At 41.6% G+C, this 16454-nt stretch overlaps 1 protein-coding gene across 3 annotated transcripts in view; it reads right to left on the reverse strand.

Moving 5' to 3' along the window:
- Positions 1 to 7839: 7839 nt before the first annotated feature.
- eml2 (EMAP like 2) overlaps positions 7840 to 16454 on the reverse strand; it is a 57653-nt gene continuing 49038 nt past the window's right edge. For 2 of the 3 annotated variants that reach the window (XR_009782505.1, XR_009782506.1), the window contains exons 20-23: positions 15791 to 15878; positions 15611 to 15706; positions 12208 to 12338; positions 8953 to 9090 (exon numbers count right to left, since the gene is read on the reverse strand). Coding sequence is in view for 1 of the 3 variants with exons in the window: in XM_061719861.1 (XP_061575845.1) it covers positions 8965 to 9090; positions 12208 to 12338 (257 nt within the window). In the remaining 2 variants the exon portion in view is untranslated. Of the gene's footprint in view, positions 9091 to 12207; positions 12339 to 15610; positions 15707 to 15790; positions 15879 to 16454 lie in introns of all 3 variants that reach the window. The other variant, XM_061719861.1, reaches the window with a different exon arrangement.

The raw sequence follows: 16454 nt of genomic DNA on the forward strand, positions 1-16454 counted from the left end.
AGACGACTGACAAAGAGCACTGCTCCAGCAGCAGTTTTGTAGGGGAGAGGTTTCCTCTGGTTGGCTCCGGTGGAGGTGGACGTCGCTCTCCATCAGACCTGCAGCAGCTCCATCTCCTCCCGCACCAGTGGACCTGAGCTGACAGGTGATTTAGTAAAGGCCACCTCCAACAGGGAATACACTCATCCAACTAAACCTCTGCACCCCAGTACCAGATACAAATAAGTAATAAATAAACAAAAATAGTAAATAAAAATAGCAAATTTACAGGGATGTAACAATTACAAATAATAGCACTGACCAAAACACCTGCAGAAATACTGCAGGAATGACATAGCAGCAGTTAAATGCAGCCTTCTGTAAGCTTTAAATATCCACTGGGCTTACATCAAATACATCAAATACACAACAATTAGAAACAGTTTTCTGAACTTCACATCCTTCACAGGATAAGTAAAATGGATCACTGCAAAAACTCAAAATCTTAACAAGAATATTTGTCTTATTTCTAGTTAAAATGTCTCATTTTAGTAAAAAAATCTCATTACACTTAAAACAAGACTCATCACTGGAAAAAACAACAATTTTCACCTGTTTCACGTAGATTTTCACTTGAAATAAGTAGAAAAATCAGATTTTTTGCTTGAAATGAGAAGATAAATCTTGTCCCACTGGCAGATTTTCCTACTTATTTCAAGTGAAAATTTACTTGAAACAGGTGAAAATTGTCAAATAAGTTATTTTTCTGGTGTTATTTTTCTGGTGATGACTCTAAATGTTGAAATAGCAGTAAAACCACATTCATTGATGAAATGACATAAGGGATGGAAAGGGGGGATGGTTTTGACCGTTTTTATTTCAGGGGGGATGCCATCCCCCCACATCCCCCCTCAACTCCAGTACTGCGCGTACGTGTTCTTGTGGTATTTTGTTATGACTTTAAGGTGCGCCTCTCTCAGGCGGGTCAGACCTTCCAGAACGTTGTTCTCCGAGTCGACGGCTGCTGCATCACAGACAGGTCTGGTTTCAGCCGTGGTTCCACTGAGACCACAGCTCGCCTTCATCCTACATAAACATCTGTTAAAGGTTATCTCTCTGCAGCTGCAAACAGACATGAATATTTGGATTTGTGCGAATAAACAGAATGAAGAGGTTTCGTTTGTGCTCTAGCTGTTCAGTTTCTGTTAGCGAGGGTCAGATCGGCAGCGTCCATCCCTTGGACCGGTACCTACATCCTTATGGTCCTCCCTTTGAGTCAGAGCCCATACCGGATAGGTGCACAAGTAAATCTGCTTTTTGGTGTCTGTGATGGAAAATTCAGCCTTGCCCACTTGATTAAACCAAAACTGCTGAGAGCAAAATGTCCCCTTGGTCCAGCTAAATGTACAGACTGGTAGTCTGCTCAAAAAGATTAACACTGACCTTAAAGATGTTTTTCTTTACTTGAATCGTAAGAATGAATCACCCTTTGTGCCTAAAAATCATTATACTTCCTTTGTTTCATTGTCTTTCTGCGTCAAGACGCCTGATGGATGTTCTGACCCTTTTACATGCAATTAAATCTACTGAAATCTGGATCATTTCTCAAGTCTTTGAATTTCCCCTCTGGGGGATCAATAAAGTTTTGTTCTATTCTATTCTATTCTAATCTAAGTCTTATTCTTGGTAACTTAGATCAGTCCAGTTTTTCACCTAGTTGGAAAGAACACATTAAAGAGCATTTGATGGGTTTTTCCACAACAGTGTCACAACAATAAGTGGATATATTTTATTTTCAGTTTAAGTTCAATCAAAACGACTGACTTTGGAATCGTCCTCGAGGGCGTCGTCACTCGAACATTAATCACTGAAGCAGCTGGAAAATGACAGAAGCAGTTGTTTCTTTCTCCCCCACATAAATAATGTGTACTAATAACGTACTGAATACATTTTACACGCCTGCATATCCTGTAATCACCAAGATCCCCAGAATGTAAATAAAAAGTGTTGTTATGGTACATTAAAGACAAGTCTGCTGGGTTTTTTAGCCTTTTCTCCCTCTTGGTCTTTGATACTGTTATGAAACTGCGACCAGATTATTCGTTGCCCTTTTCATAACTCCAAACACATCCCGGCCGATGCTGGCGTGTCCTCAGTAAACTACAACGGGTTATAAACTGTTGGGTGATGCAGAAGTTGGAGCCAGCTGCTGATAAACCCCCGACAAAGCACCGTGTTTGATGTTGAATCAAACAGTTGATTCATGCAGTCCAGTCGTTTTCATGCAGATTTCACTTCAAAGCAGCACATTTGAACAGGTTTATGATTCTACAAGCAACTACACAGGTAGCCGACACTTGGAACTGATGTCGTAGCTGTTGTTTGTATTTGTTCGTGTCACTCGGTGGTAGACTTGTAGTCAAGACCGCCTAAACCGAGACCAAGATCAGCGAGTATCAAGACCAGGGGCCCCATTTATAAAAGAGTGTGTAGGATTCATACTAAAAGTGCACGTTCGCCCAAAAGCCGAAAATGGCGTGCGCACAAAAAAATCAGGATTTATAAAACTGTGTGCACGCACACTTGCACGCAATGTTCGCTTTATAAATCACAGTCAAGCTGGAAGGTTGTGCAGGTGAATTCGCCTCATATCCCGCCCTCTACACGCCCACTTCATATCATAAATGGGCAATGCAAAGTAGTATTTGCATATGAATGAGCCTGCTGAGCATGCGCAGCAGCTTCCTGCAGCCTGTTTGGGCGTCAGGATGAATGAGACGTGTCGAGCCACCGTGCCACTAAATTTCACGGAGACTGAGATGGAGATGTTGTTGATGAGGTGGAGGTCAAAGCCACATTATTTGGTGGTCACAGTAAAAGTAGAAAAAGTATATAAATAGTATAAAATAAAGCGAGTGAGTGGCAGCACGTCGTTGCTGCGCTAAACGCTGTGAGTGCCACGGACAGATCTGTTGCAGAAAAAAAAGAAGTGGTGTGATTTGAAGGTGGAGGCCAAGAGGTACGGAGCCCCTAAAGGGACACAGATTTTCTTTATATATATAATGAGTTTTATGTGCGCGCGTGAAACCTTTAAGGCTGATTTATGGTTCCGCGTTACACCAACGCAGAGCCTACAGCCTGAATTATGGTTCTGCGTAAATCGACGCACAGCCTACGGCGTAGGTGCGCGTCGCTGCGTAGGCTCTGCGTCGTTTTAAACGCGCGCGCGCGTAAACCTCATTATATATATAAAAAAATCTGAGTCCCTTTAGGGGCTCCGTAGAGTGGCCAGGCACTCATTTGTTCTGTCCATTCATTGAATGTGCGCCTTATACTGCAGTGCGCCTTATAGTGCGGAAAATATGGTAGTTGTTTGAACCAGGATGTAAACATGTTTATTTCTGCTCTAAAGTTGGGCATTGGAACATGAGTCAGTGGACTGACTTGTGTGTGCAGCCAGCCCCTAGCGGCCAGTGGAGGAACTGCAACGGATCTCAGTTCTGCATGAACCTCAACCTGGAAGTTAGAGGATTGGCAGTGCCACTTAGACGTTTATTGTTCTTTATACTTGTCCTTGTTGTTTCTAGCCCCTTGTAATGACATAATCTTAGTTTACTTGTTGACTTCCTTTACACGGCTCCGGCAGCGAAGAAAATAAAGTGTGTTTAACGTGAGCTGGTGAGCAGAGTTTGCTGCATGAAACCTGACGGAGCATCTTTGTAGGTGCAGCAGGGTGTAGGGAGGATAGCTGGTGATTCAGGTGAGGATGTCATCGCTGTGGTTGGTGTAAAGTCAGAGAAACCCCTGGAGACAGCCCGTGTTCGTGTGCTGGAGCCGCTCGGCCTCGGGGCCGAGACCCCCCGCTGCCTCGGCCTTCCTTCTCTTGTTTTATTAAGCGTCTCAGGGAACATGAGAACATCTGAGCCCACTCTCCGTTCTCACGGCTCGCCTCCCATCACTGCTTTGGTTTCATTTGTGTATTTTATGAGACTTCTGCATTTTTCCCGATCACCCTCGATAGACGAAGGTTTTACTGTTTAGATTCTGAAGGGTCAGACACTTCCTGAAGTCTGTCAGAGAGCTTGGCAAATCCTTGGTTCTCAGATTTGTCCCATCAAGCAGACGTCCAACAAGGTCTCGTCCAGAACCGAACAGGCTGGCTGGTTGGATTACTCAGCAGTTATCCCGGTGCCTCCGTCCCTAATTATACAGGACTGTCTCAGAAAATTAGAATATTGTGATTTTCTGTAATGCAATTACAAAAACAAAAATGTCATACATTCTGGATTCATTACAAATCAACTGAAATATTGCAAGCCTTTTATTATTTCAATATTGCTGATCATGGTTTACAGCTTAAGAAAACTCAAATATCCTATCTTAAAAAATTAGAATATTCTGGGAATCTTAATTTTAAGCTGTAAGCCATAATCAGCAATGTTAAAATAATAAAAGGCTTGCAATATTTCAGTTGATTTGTAATGAATCCAGAATGTATGACATTTTTTTTTTTTTTTTTTTTTTTTAAATTGCATTACAGAAAATAAAGAACTTTATCACAATAATCTAATTTTATGAGACAGTCCTGTAGTTGACAAAAAAAACTGTAAATTAAAAAAATAAAAAATATGCTTGGTTCTATTAAACCCTGACAGCGTTTCATGTCGCCATGGCAACAGATAGGAAATCGGTCCGTATCGTGACGTCGAAACCACACAGGGCCCGGATTCACCAATATGTTCTTAAGAACGATCTTAAGAAATGTCTTAAGATCTAAAATTAAGAAGTTCATAAGAAAGTTCTTAAGTGAAATTCCTCAATATTTTCTTAAGAACTGTCTTAAGAACTGTCATTTCTTACGAATTTCTTATTTTTCCTACTTAAGAACTTCTTAAAATATGTCATTGCATTGCACGCGCCAACAAACAACATTTATAGGTAGTTTGGTCTTAACCGTCAGTCACTAAACATGGAAAAGGAGAAAAAGAGATGCAGGAACTTTTCAAGGTTATGGTGGATGAAAAAAAATACTATTGGGGAAAATTAATAATAATTAACTACCACGTTAACTAACATGCTAACAAACAGTTAACAGGCTCTTTCTGTAATTAATTACAAACTATATCCTCAAACTATGACTTACTAGTCTAAACTTGTCTAAAATGTGTTGAAAAAGGTGATATTAGAGTCTTTACCTTTTCACAGAAGACAAGGTTGATCAAGGTCGTCTTAAAGTTAAGAAAAAAAGTCAAGAACAAATTTGAGAACTTTTATTTCAAGAATACCATTTATTCTTAAGTTTTTTTCTTAAGCAGAAACTTAAGAAGAAAGTTGAGAAAATACTTAGAACTTTTTTGGAGAATATGACCACCAGATCTGACATGTGAACATCGGACCTGTCCAGGGTGTCACCTGTAGGGAGCTGGGGGGCCGTCAGGTTACCTGACGTCAGAGGGGTCAGCGAGGTCAGCGGGGTCAGGGGTCGCTTGCTCCCCGGGGGATTTCTTCTACACGCCCTGAGAGAAGAACCACCGTCCTCCATGTTTCCAAAACACCGTAGGCCTACATGACGGATCGGAGCCGAGAATAAGCTCCTGGAATCGTGTTGACATGATCCAACGATACGGAGGATGGAGGAGGAACAACAGAAACCGGAGAACTTCACCTGCTCAGACTGAGGGGGGAGGGGGAGGCGTTCTTACCTCCATCTTCCTGAGCTTGTTGGCTTGTTGGGTTGTGACCTGGACCGGACTTTTGCTGCGATGTTCTTCCTTCACTGGCTGTTTCTGTGACTTTGGTCCAATCCCAATACACTCCCTACTCACTACCAGTACCCCTAAAAATCAAGCCACAAATTTTAGGGCCCTTGTAATCTTCCCAGGGCCCTGTCCCAATACTCCCACTACCCCTACTTTTCAGCACTACCCCTACATTTTGCTTGTATTAGTTACGTTTGCACATACGTCACACAATATCAGGAAGCCGAGAGATAAAAGCTGTTTTAATTTCAGCTGTAGTGCTGTTAATATGCCACTTTATTAAGTTTTAATATTTTTTCAGGCGTAAAAGTAACCGTTAAGATCCCCAACCTGGGCTCAGTTTATCCAAATAACGCCTGTTAAGAAATTTTATCCCATGTTTTCGGAGATGATAAGAGCCCGGAGCAGCAGCAGCAGCAGCACGTCACGTACAGATGTGATCGCCAGGTCAACCTGCGCCGTCGTCCCGGGGGAGAAACCTGCAGCTCTGTGGAGAATTACCGCTGGCTGAAATAAATCATTTAGGAAGATAAATGTTGGTTTAATAGATGAAATCTAACAGTTGTAGCTACGCCTGTTAAGAAATTTGCTCCGAAAATTTCGGAATGAAAACTGCCTGCCGGCTCGGGAGCTGATTTATGGTTCTGCGTTAAATCGATGCAGAGCCTACGGCGTAGGATACGGCGTAAGGTACGGCGCGCGTTGCTGCGTAACCTACGCCGTAGGCTCTGCGTTGGTGTAACGCAGAACCATAAATCAGCCTTTATTCTGGCGAGGTTTGAAAAAAGACTTGTGATTATGTACATTCACTGAGTGAATATTATGAAAGTAAAATATACATTTCTCGCTACAAATGTAATCAAAACACATTTTTGAAATGTCCACCATGTTTTTATTTTATTCAGTCCGCAAATGACGACGAAAAGCATTCTGGGAAATTTTTCTGGCCCTAGGTCAGCTAGTGAGCATCGGAAATCCCTATCTCTGAAGGGCTAGATTGATGCCCCCTAACACTCGTTTAAGCCACTACCACTAGGTGAAAAGAGGAATTGGGACACCACTACCCTCACGGTAACGCGCAAAATTTAGGGGTAGTGATGAAAAGTAGGGGTAGTGGGAGTATTGGGACTGGCCCTTGGCATCATGTGAGGCTGATGATAAACCAGACTGCACGTATGCACACAGTGATCACCGTTGTGATGAAGTGGCACAAAACAAATAAAACAAACTGAAATCTTTAAAATCAACAGGACTCATTTGGACCGAGGACACAGCGGAATGTCCTCCTGGGATCCGGTCCAGGCCGAGAGCACCGGTACTTGTTCAAATAGAGGGTAAAACAATAAAACAGGATGTTTAAAAATGACTCAGCCATGTGTTTGTTGTGAAAATATTTCTCAATTCTCTGCCAGGTATATAAGGGGGGGTCAAAGTGGCCGCGGGTCCTTAAAAAGTCTTAAATTCCATTTTCCTAAAATAAGGCCTTTAAATGTCTTAATTTGTCTTAAATTTTAATTCAAGGTTCTTAATTTTAGAGGGATTTTATCTGGTTATCATTGAAAAGTTTTCTTACACTTTGAAAAGGGAAAGGTTTATTTCACCGTTTTGAGGAGAAATACATCCGTTTACCACTTGTTTGACTGAGGCGTCTTTGTTGCCAGGTTGAGCGGGTTTGATCAAATTTGGGCTGCTTTTTCTGGTTTTTACTAAATATTTAGGAGAAATTATGAACAAAAACGTTTCCATTATGGTATAGAAAAGTAGAAACTTATACAATAAACTCACTACATTTTATTTGCTTTAATCTTCTCAATTTAATAGTAGTCTTTGTTTGGAGCCTGAACTTTTTTTGGCTTCATTTGCTGATGACGAATGAAGAAATTTATTCTGCATTTAATAATTGACAGTTTTAACATAGAGAATGTATGATTTGGGCTGTTTTTTCATTATTTCGGTGGGTTTTACATCGCGTTTGGGCTGGAACAGGTCAGATCTGGCGCTGGATTTCTTAATGACAGTCTTTCTGGTCTTCAATTTTGTTTGTAAATGGTGTTAACAAGTCTTAAATTTAACTTGGTCAAACCTGTAGACACCATGAGAGTACATGGGTAAAAAACTTTATTAACAAAACAGAAGAAGACAAAGCACAGCTCAAGCAGCAACCTACAACACATACATCACCTCTCTGAGTGCTAAAAGTGCCACATTAACATCATTACTGTTTTAGTTAAATATTAAAATAACACAGCCACTCGGATATACTGCATAATACATATATTTATATGTATATATATATTTACTCTGGAGACCTTTTGCAACATTGACAGCGTCGTCGTGAGGAGCGCAGCCTCAGTCGCTCTCTGGCGCCCTCTGGCGGCTCTGCAGCGCAGTTACAGCAGTAGTACAATCAAACACTGCAGCCACGGACTGGGGGGGTGAAATGAAACAGACACTTGGTATCGTTACACTAGCTTCAGTTGCAGTAATCACAAACAAACCGGACCTACGGAGGTTAGAAATCAGACTAGAGGACTGAGAAGTGAAGGGAAACGAGGCGAGGGGGTTAATATTTACTCTGCTAAAATGGTGAACCCCGTCCATCTCAGGTCCGTAGGTGATCCCTCTGCTCAGGATTCCTCCAAGCATGCATCACGAGCTCTTATCGCCCTTTTCTGTGTTTACATTCTGTTATATACCCCTGCACAAGTGAGCATCAGGCCTAAAGGCGATAAACGAGTGCATGATCTCCAGGGGTCGGGGCCAAGCTTCAGCTCTGCAGACCCAAACATGCATCCATCACATCCCTACACCTCCTCTGTGACATTAATGGTTAATTGGTGCCCCCCCCCCCCCGTTCAGTGTACTCTGTAGGATAAATGGGAACTGGTGAAGATACGAGGTGAGGGAATGAAGAGCTGAAACGCAGCACCAACCTGGCATTTAAAACGGCATGGGGTTCCCATTAAAGGGTGTTAAGGTTGATAAAGCTGAGGCACGGCGATTAGTAACGCTAGGAATCATGAGGTCACGGCCTGCAGAGGTCTAATCGTTACGGTGATGCTCGTGATCTGTGTGGGGTACGAGGGCGGCGTTTGAAGCTTCCGGTAGGCACAGACGGGTGCTGCCACCTGGTGGCAGGGGAGTGGCGTGGCGAGGCGAGGGGGGGGGGGGTCACACGGGGTGCTGGTCCCGGCCCACGGGGGACCAGACCCGCCGGGGGGCACGGCTACACCACCGCCCACTGCAGGATGCTGGTGTCCTTCCCGCCGGTGGAGATCAGGCGGCTGCTGTCGTGCAGGAAGGCAACGTTGGTCACGTGACTGCTGTGGCCGCCGTACTCGTGACTCGGAGCCTGCAGAGGTGGCAAAAGTATTCACATTCATTACTCAGGTAGAAGTATACATACTAGAGTTTAAAAATAATAGTATAAAAGTACTGGTTTCAAAACTACTTAAAGTATAAAAGTAAAAGTAATGTAAGGGGGAAAAAAGCCATTAAGGACAAAAGCCATTGAAAATGAATGTATCTTAGTATAATGCAAATATATTAAAGGTATTGTGACATGAAAAACACATTTTTCTTGATTTTTTGTGTTTTGTTGGGTGTCTTGACATCAATTACACCCAAAAAACAACGAACTTTTAACATTCAGTGTATTGTGTGCTTTCTGGGATTTCCGCATAACTGTGCAAAAACGGCGCATGTGGTTTGGTGGCGGATCGTTACGTAACGACCCGCTAAATCACCGCCCCCTCCACCCAGCCCCCTGTCTCCTCTCCTCTCCAGCGCACCATAAAGGCTGATTTATGGTTCCGCGTTACACCGACGCAGAGCCTACGGGGTAGGGTTACGCGGCGACGCGTACCGTACGCTGAAACCTACGGCGTAGGCTCTGCGTCGATTTAACGCGGAACCATAAATGAGGCTTAACACGCCTCTTTTGTTCTAATCACCGGAGGAAAACTGCTAAGAAGACCCGCGGCCACTGACTGGACTTAAGATAAGGGGACAGTGCTGCTTGCATGCCTTTATTTTTATGATTGTTTGCTGTGGTTCGCCCTCCTGCTTTTCCGTGCATGCTTCGCCTGTCGCTCCGACGCCGCTGTGAGCGTATGGCTGGAGGAGGAGGAGGTTGGGAGGAGGAGCGGAGCAATGATTGACAGGAAAGGGGGGAAAGGAAGCGTTTTTCACTGCGCAAAAAAACACTGTAATAAAAAGCCAGGAAAAGAGTACTAGAGTGAAGTTTTTCTTGTTACACTCTTTTAGACACATTTGAGGGATGTTGCCCAAGACTTTTAATAGTGTTAAAAGCATGTTAAAAATGATGTCACAATACCTTTAAAGAACCATATATGTGTACTATTGAGCATTAACTTATGTTTCAGAGAGCAGCAGATATGATGACTAGTTGCCTATAAGTATTGTAATGGTGCAAAAAGTCAAACTTCAGAGGCATGTTATCATTTATCCTAACCTTTATTGGAATGTACATCCAAGTTTAGTTGCAGGAATCTGAGGGAACGGATGTAAGAACAAAACTGGACAAGAACATCTGAAACAACCACAACCAAATTCACTCTATCCGGATGGAGCAATTTAACTGGATAGTTTTTTTTAAAAGGCCAAAATGAAATAGAGTAACGAGGCTGTTTTTAAAATGTAAGGAGTAAAAAGTACAGATAATTGCTTGAAAATGAAAGGAGTAAAAGTAAAAAGTCGTCTGAAAAATAATTACTCCAGTGAAGTATAGATAACCAAAATTTCTACTTAAGTAAGGTAACGAAGTATTTGTACTTCGTTACTTGACACCTCTGGAGCCTGCAGAGGTGGGAGAGAGGTCCATTTAAGACTTTTTAATAACATTTTCAAAGAAAATGTAAGATTTAATCCAGCGCTGAGGTCAAGGTTGCGAGATCTGGCTGACAGGTTCCAGCACAAACGTGATGTAAAACCCGCCCAAATAATGAAAAACCAGCCTGAACCAGACATTCTCTATGTTAAAATCATAAATTATTAAATGCAGAACATTTCAAGCTTCACAACACCACTAAATAGCCAAAAAAAGTTCAGGCTCCAAACAAAGACTACATTAAATGGAGTAGATTAAAGGAAATCAAATATCAATGAGTTTATTGTGTATGTTTCTACTTTTCTCTGCCGTAATGGAAACTTTTTTGTTAATAATTTCTGATAAATATTTAGTAAAAACCAGGAAAAGCAGCCCAAATATATATTATTCAGCCCAATTGGGCTGAAACTTGTCCAACCTGGCAAATGATTTAGACCCTATGCAGCAGATTCACCTCGAAACGATGAAATAAACTTTTCAATGATGACTGGATACATTCTCTCTAAAATTAAGACCCTAGGATTGAGATTTAAGAAATTAAAAAGCCTTATTTTAGGAAAATGGAATTTAAGACGCGGCCACCCTGGCCGGACTCAGATTTTGGAGGAGCAGCACGCAGGAGTCAACGGGTGGAAACCGTTTTGCACGATTAGGACAATTATGTTGATGGCTCTAATCTAAAACGTGTAAAAGTAAATCCGAGTACTAAAACGTGTCCGTGAGGCAGAACAAACACCTGGGAGAGATTAAAGTTTAGTGACGCTCCAACGCTGAGCCACGTTCATTAACACCTAGTGAAAGTGAGGGTTGGCGGCGCTGTGGGTGAGCGTGGGTGGGTGTAGGGGGTAGGCCTGTTGTTGAAAAAAAAATCGATTTCCCAATTCTAAATTGATTCTCATATTAATTCCTAAAAATCGATTCATATGTCTAAAGATCGATTTTTTTTTTCCTCTTTTATTTATTTATGTATTTTTTTTTTCATCATTACATTACAACTTTTGGTTATTTTTTTGTTTATCCCCAAAAAAAGAATGTTTTGTTGGACACGAGAATAACTGGTGCCATGTTTTTGCCTTTAAATATGTTTAAAGGTATGAAAACATTAAAGTGTTAGGTTATAATTGCATAAATTGTCTATATTTCATTACTTTATATACTGTCTTGGGGTTACATTTGCAAAAAATGCTAAAAACCAAATGCTCAAAAATTAAAAACCAAAATAGACCGAAAATGGAACAAATAAAAACGGAATGTGGGAAAAAATAAAACCGATTTCATCCGTCTCTGTTTCCTCCCTGGATCTGTTTGGTAATTCTGACCCACATGATGTTTCTGAAAGCAGTTCTATCAGCATTCTGGGAGCTGATTGGTCCTTACAGCATCATTAGCTGCAATACTTGCTGTTTAATCTCAATATAATACTAGTAGTAATATTTTGCATAACTACAGTCATATAATTCATGCAACAGCTCAAAAACTGTTTTAATAACATTAACCCAAATCAATATCGGAATCGAATCGAACCAAATCTTGATAATCGATTCTGAATCTTAAGAATCGGAATCGAATCGATTCTTGACATTTGAATGGATCCCCAGCCCTAGTAGGGGGGGCACTCACCCTGGGCTGGCAGCAGGGGAAGGAGAACAAGTGCACTTTGCCGAAGTCGTCGGCGGAGGCCAGCAGGGCTCCGTCAGGTGACCTGCACACGGCGTTGATGTCGGTGCCGTCGGCGCCGTCCGGCCAGATTCCTGGGAGACAGCGGGGGGAAACATCAGGAGAGATAAATGATGTCTGAGGAAACACGCAGGGCTTTTCTGGAGGGGAATATTAACCCGTTACAACATGATCAGGTAAAAGAAAGAAAATCAGCCTCAGAAAGGTTTTAAATGAGACGAGTTGGTTCAGGAGCTTTTGTGCACTCTTCTCTCCTCTACAAGGTTCGTTAAGTACGACCACGAAGTTAAGAGGTCTATTTAAAGGGGACCTATTATGAAAACCAGGTTTTCTCTTGCTTTAACATAAATAAAGTGGTCTCCCCTCAGCCTGCCAACTCAGAGAAGGAGGAAACAACCAAATTCTGCAGTGTTTGTACAGCCGCCCGGATGAGCCGTCCAGTGTGATGTGGATCTACGAGCCAAAAAGATTCTGCTCCCGTCGTTACGTAACGACGGATCGATGTGTGAAACCACTAACAACTAACTCTGGCCGGAACAACAACAACAAGTCAAAATGTCGAGAAAAAAGTCAAAATGTCAAGAAAAAAGTCAAAATGTCGAGAAAAAAGTCCAAATGTCGAGAAAAAAAGTCCAAATGTTGAGAAAGAAAGTCGAAATGTCGAAAAAAAAGTCAAAATGTTGAGAAAAAAAGTTGAAATGATGAGCCGTCCAGTGTGATGTGGCTTCTACGAAAATGCAATTTCCATAGATTGGCCTCTGATGCGTGAAACCACGCCCACAACTAACTCCGCCGGCCGGAGCTTCCGCCATTTTTTCGTAGCGGTGTATCGCGTCATTCAGGCAGCCAATCAGCACAGAGCCTCATTATCATAGCCCCGCCCACTCAGAATCCTGCATAGATAATGAGGTTAGAGACTGGGAAGATAAAGACATGGCTCAGAGACTGAATTTCTAATTTATTTAGCAAAAACAATCAAAAGCTTGTTTTTAAAACATTCAAGGCCTGTTTAAAATAGGTATTAGATGCCATAATAGGTCCCCTTTAAAGCAACACCATGCAGATGTTGTTTTAAAATATCAGGTTCCAGTTCATTTGGAGTCTTTGATGACTTAAGAAGTGTCGTCCAGCTCTGGTGGACTCCCGTCCCTACAGTCAGATAGAAAATGACCCAAAGTGACTTTGAACTCCTGTCCCGGTTGTCTTTAGCAACAACTGGGTACAGCCGACCTGCAGCCGACCTGCAGCCCACGGCCGATCCACAGATGACGGGCAGTATTGTAAAAGCTGCTCAACCTCCAGACCACTAGGGGGAGCCTCTGAGCCAAAAATACAAACTTTCTTTCGTGCAAAGTTCCTTTAAAAAAAGGACAAATGGGGCCTATCCCTGCGTTGCCAAGGCAACTGCTCCCCACCCCTCTGGGCATCCACCTGCAGGGTCTGAACATTAGGATGCTGCTCATCACCACCAGGGTGTCATTGAAGAGTATTGGCCTTAAGCCTTGATGCCTAACTGATCATCAGGGACGGAGCAGACGGACGTGAGATAACCACTAACTCTACTTCAGCATAAAACATTATAAAACTAACCTACTGCTGATAAATTTGCATCTTTGTTAGTTGAGGTGACACTTAGCAACATCTAAAGCCACAAGTTTGCTTATTTAATCAACAACAGAGATTAAATCACACTAAAATAGACGTTAATCGACAGGATGATGTGTTTTAACAGTGTTGAGGTCCTGAAGAGACGTAAACCTGCAGCAGAACGCAGGAACGCCACTAACTGACCCTTTGTGAGCCTTCTGATTGGTCCCTGACTGACCAATCAGAAGAATCTGAATATCCGGTTGGACCAAACAGCCATCTCTCTCTCTCTCTCGTTCACATCAATGGAAAAAAGTCGTTTTTACTTGCCTTGTATCAAAATGTAAATCACTTGTTTTTTTTAAACTTTGTATTAGTAAAAAGGAGCACTTGTAGTGTCATGAGGGTGCAGCATATTTTTTATCCCCAAACTGTCAGAAATTCCAAAACAAAGTCGGCTCGGCAGCAGCTACAACACGTAGCTACAACTGCGAAAGCGTTTTATTTGTTTATCTTAAAATGGTTAAAAAGTGACACCCGCTACCCGGAGAGAATCTCAGGAATACATTTCATCCCAAAAGCAACGGTTAATTAGGATAAAGCTACGTGAACGGCCGCATCTTCCACCGTGTTATCAGCTAAACTCATCAAAAGATCTCGTTTTCGGCCAAAAACCTCAGTTTTTTTTAACTCTACGGTACCTGAAGTACTTTTTATTTATATCTAGTTGCTGTTGATTTTCTTTGGTACAATAATTGGTAATAAAGTGATGTAAAACCCAGTTTTTACAATGGAAGTGTACGGGAGAGATGACAGTTTAGTCCGACGTAGCAACTAGGCCTGTGTTGAAAAAAATCGATTTCCCAATTCTAAATCGATTCTCATATTTATTCCTAAAAATCGATTCATATGTCTAAAGATCGATTTAAAAAAAAAAAAATGTCTTTTATTTATTTATGTATTTTTTTTTTTTCATCATTACAAGTTTTGGTTATTTTTTTGTTTATCCCCAAAAAAGTAATGTTTTGTTGGACACGAGAATAACTGGTGCCATGTTTTTGCCTTTAAATATGTTTAAAGGTATGAAAACATTAAAGTGTTAGGTTATAATTGCATAAATTGTCTATATTTCATTACTTTATATACTGTCTTGGGGTTACATTTGCAAAAAATGCTAAAAACCAAATGCTCAAAAATTCAAAACTAAAATAGACCGAAAATGGAACAAATAAAAATGGAATGTGGGAAAAAAATCGAACCGATTTCATCCGTAATTCTGACGATGTTTCCTAAAGCAGTTCTATCAGCATTCTGGGAGCTGATTGGTCCTTACAGCATCATTAGCTGCCAATACTTGCTGTTGAATCTCAATATAATACTAGTAGTAATATTTTGCATAAATACAGTCATATAATTTATGCAACAGCTCAAAAAACAGTTTTAATAACACTAACCCAAATCAATATCAGAATCGGATCGAATCAAATCTTGATAATCGATTCTGAATCTTAAGAATCGGAATCGAATCGATTCTTGACATTTGAATCGATCCCCAGCCCTAGTAGCAACGGAGGCGGGGCTTGACGAACGGTCAATCATGAGGAGGAGTTTGACTGAAAGCTGCTGAGAGCGACGGCCGGGGACGTTTTCCCCGTCTAAGACCACAGGACCGTTTGAGTTTCGCTGTCCGTGAAGAAAATAACCATCGTCTCAAATGTCTCCGTCTGAAGCAACCACAGACATCTGAGGACGTTCGTACCGAAGGTGCTGAAGCTCAGCGTGCAGGTGGAGCTGGCCCAGTCCAGGTTCCGCACCGCGTCCATGCTGGTGACGTGTTTCCCGCTGGACGCCTCCCCTGGAAGAGAGACACACCGTCGGGTCAAAGGTCATGTGACGCGAGCTTCCCAGATCCAGAACCAAGCGAGAGGCGAGGACCCACAGAAGAGGATCTCGTAGTCCCCTGAGTTGGTGACGAGGTACTGGCTGTCCGAGGACCAGTCCAGGTGGGTGACGAAGCTGGAGTGGCCCTGAAGAGGAAGAGGATGAGGAGGAGGAGACAAGACTGTCAGCAGTAGGCCTGTGTTGAAAAAAATCGATTTCCCAATTCTAAATCGATTCTCATATTAATTCCTGAAGATCGATTCATATGTCTAAAGATAGATTTTTTATTTATTTTTTTTTTGGGGGGGGGGTTAATTTTTCTTTTATTTATTTATGTATTATTATTTTTTTTCATCATTACATTACAACTTTTGGTTATTTTTTTGTTTATCCCCAAAAAAGGAATGTTTTATTGGACATGAGAATAACTGGTGCCATGTTTTTGCATTTAAATAGGTTTAAAGGTATGAAAACATTAAAGTGTTAGGTTATAATTGCATAAATTGTCTATATTTCATTAGTTTATATACTGTCTTGGGGTTACATTTGCAAAAAATGCTAAAAAACAAATTCTCAAAAATAAAAAAAACAAAATAAACCGAAAATGGAACAAATAAAAGCGGAATGTGGGAAAAATTAAAACCGATTTCATCCGTCTCTGTTTCCTCCCTGGATCTGTTTGGTAATTCTGACACACACGATGTTTCTGAAAGCAGTTCTAT

This window comes from Cololabis saira, chromosome 4, assembly GCF_033807715.1.
Source record: "Cololabis saira isolate AMF1-May2022 chromosome 4, fColSai1.1, whole genome shotgun sequence".
Taxonomy (NCBI): Eukaryota; Metazoa; Chordata; class Actinopteri; order Beloniformes; family Belonidae; genus Cololabis; species Cololabis saira.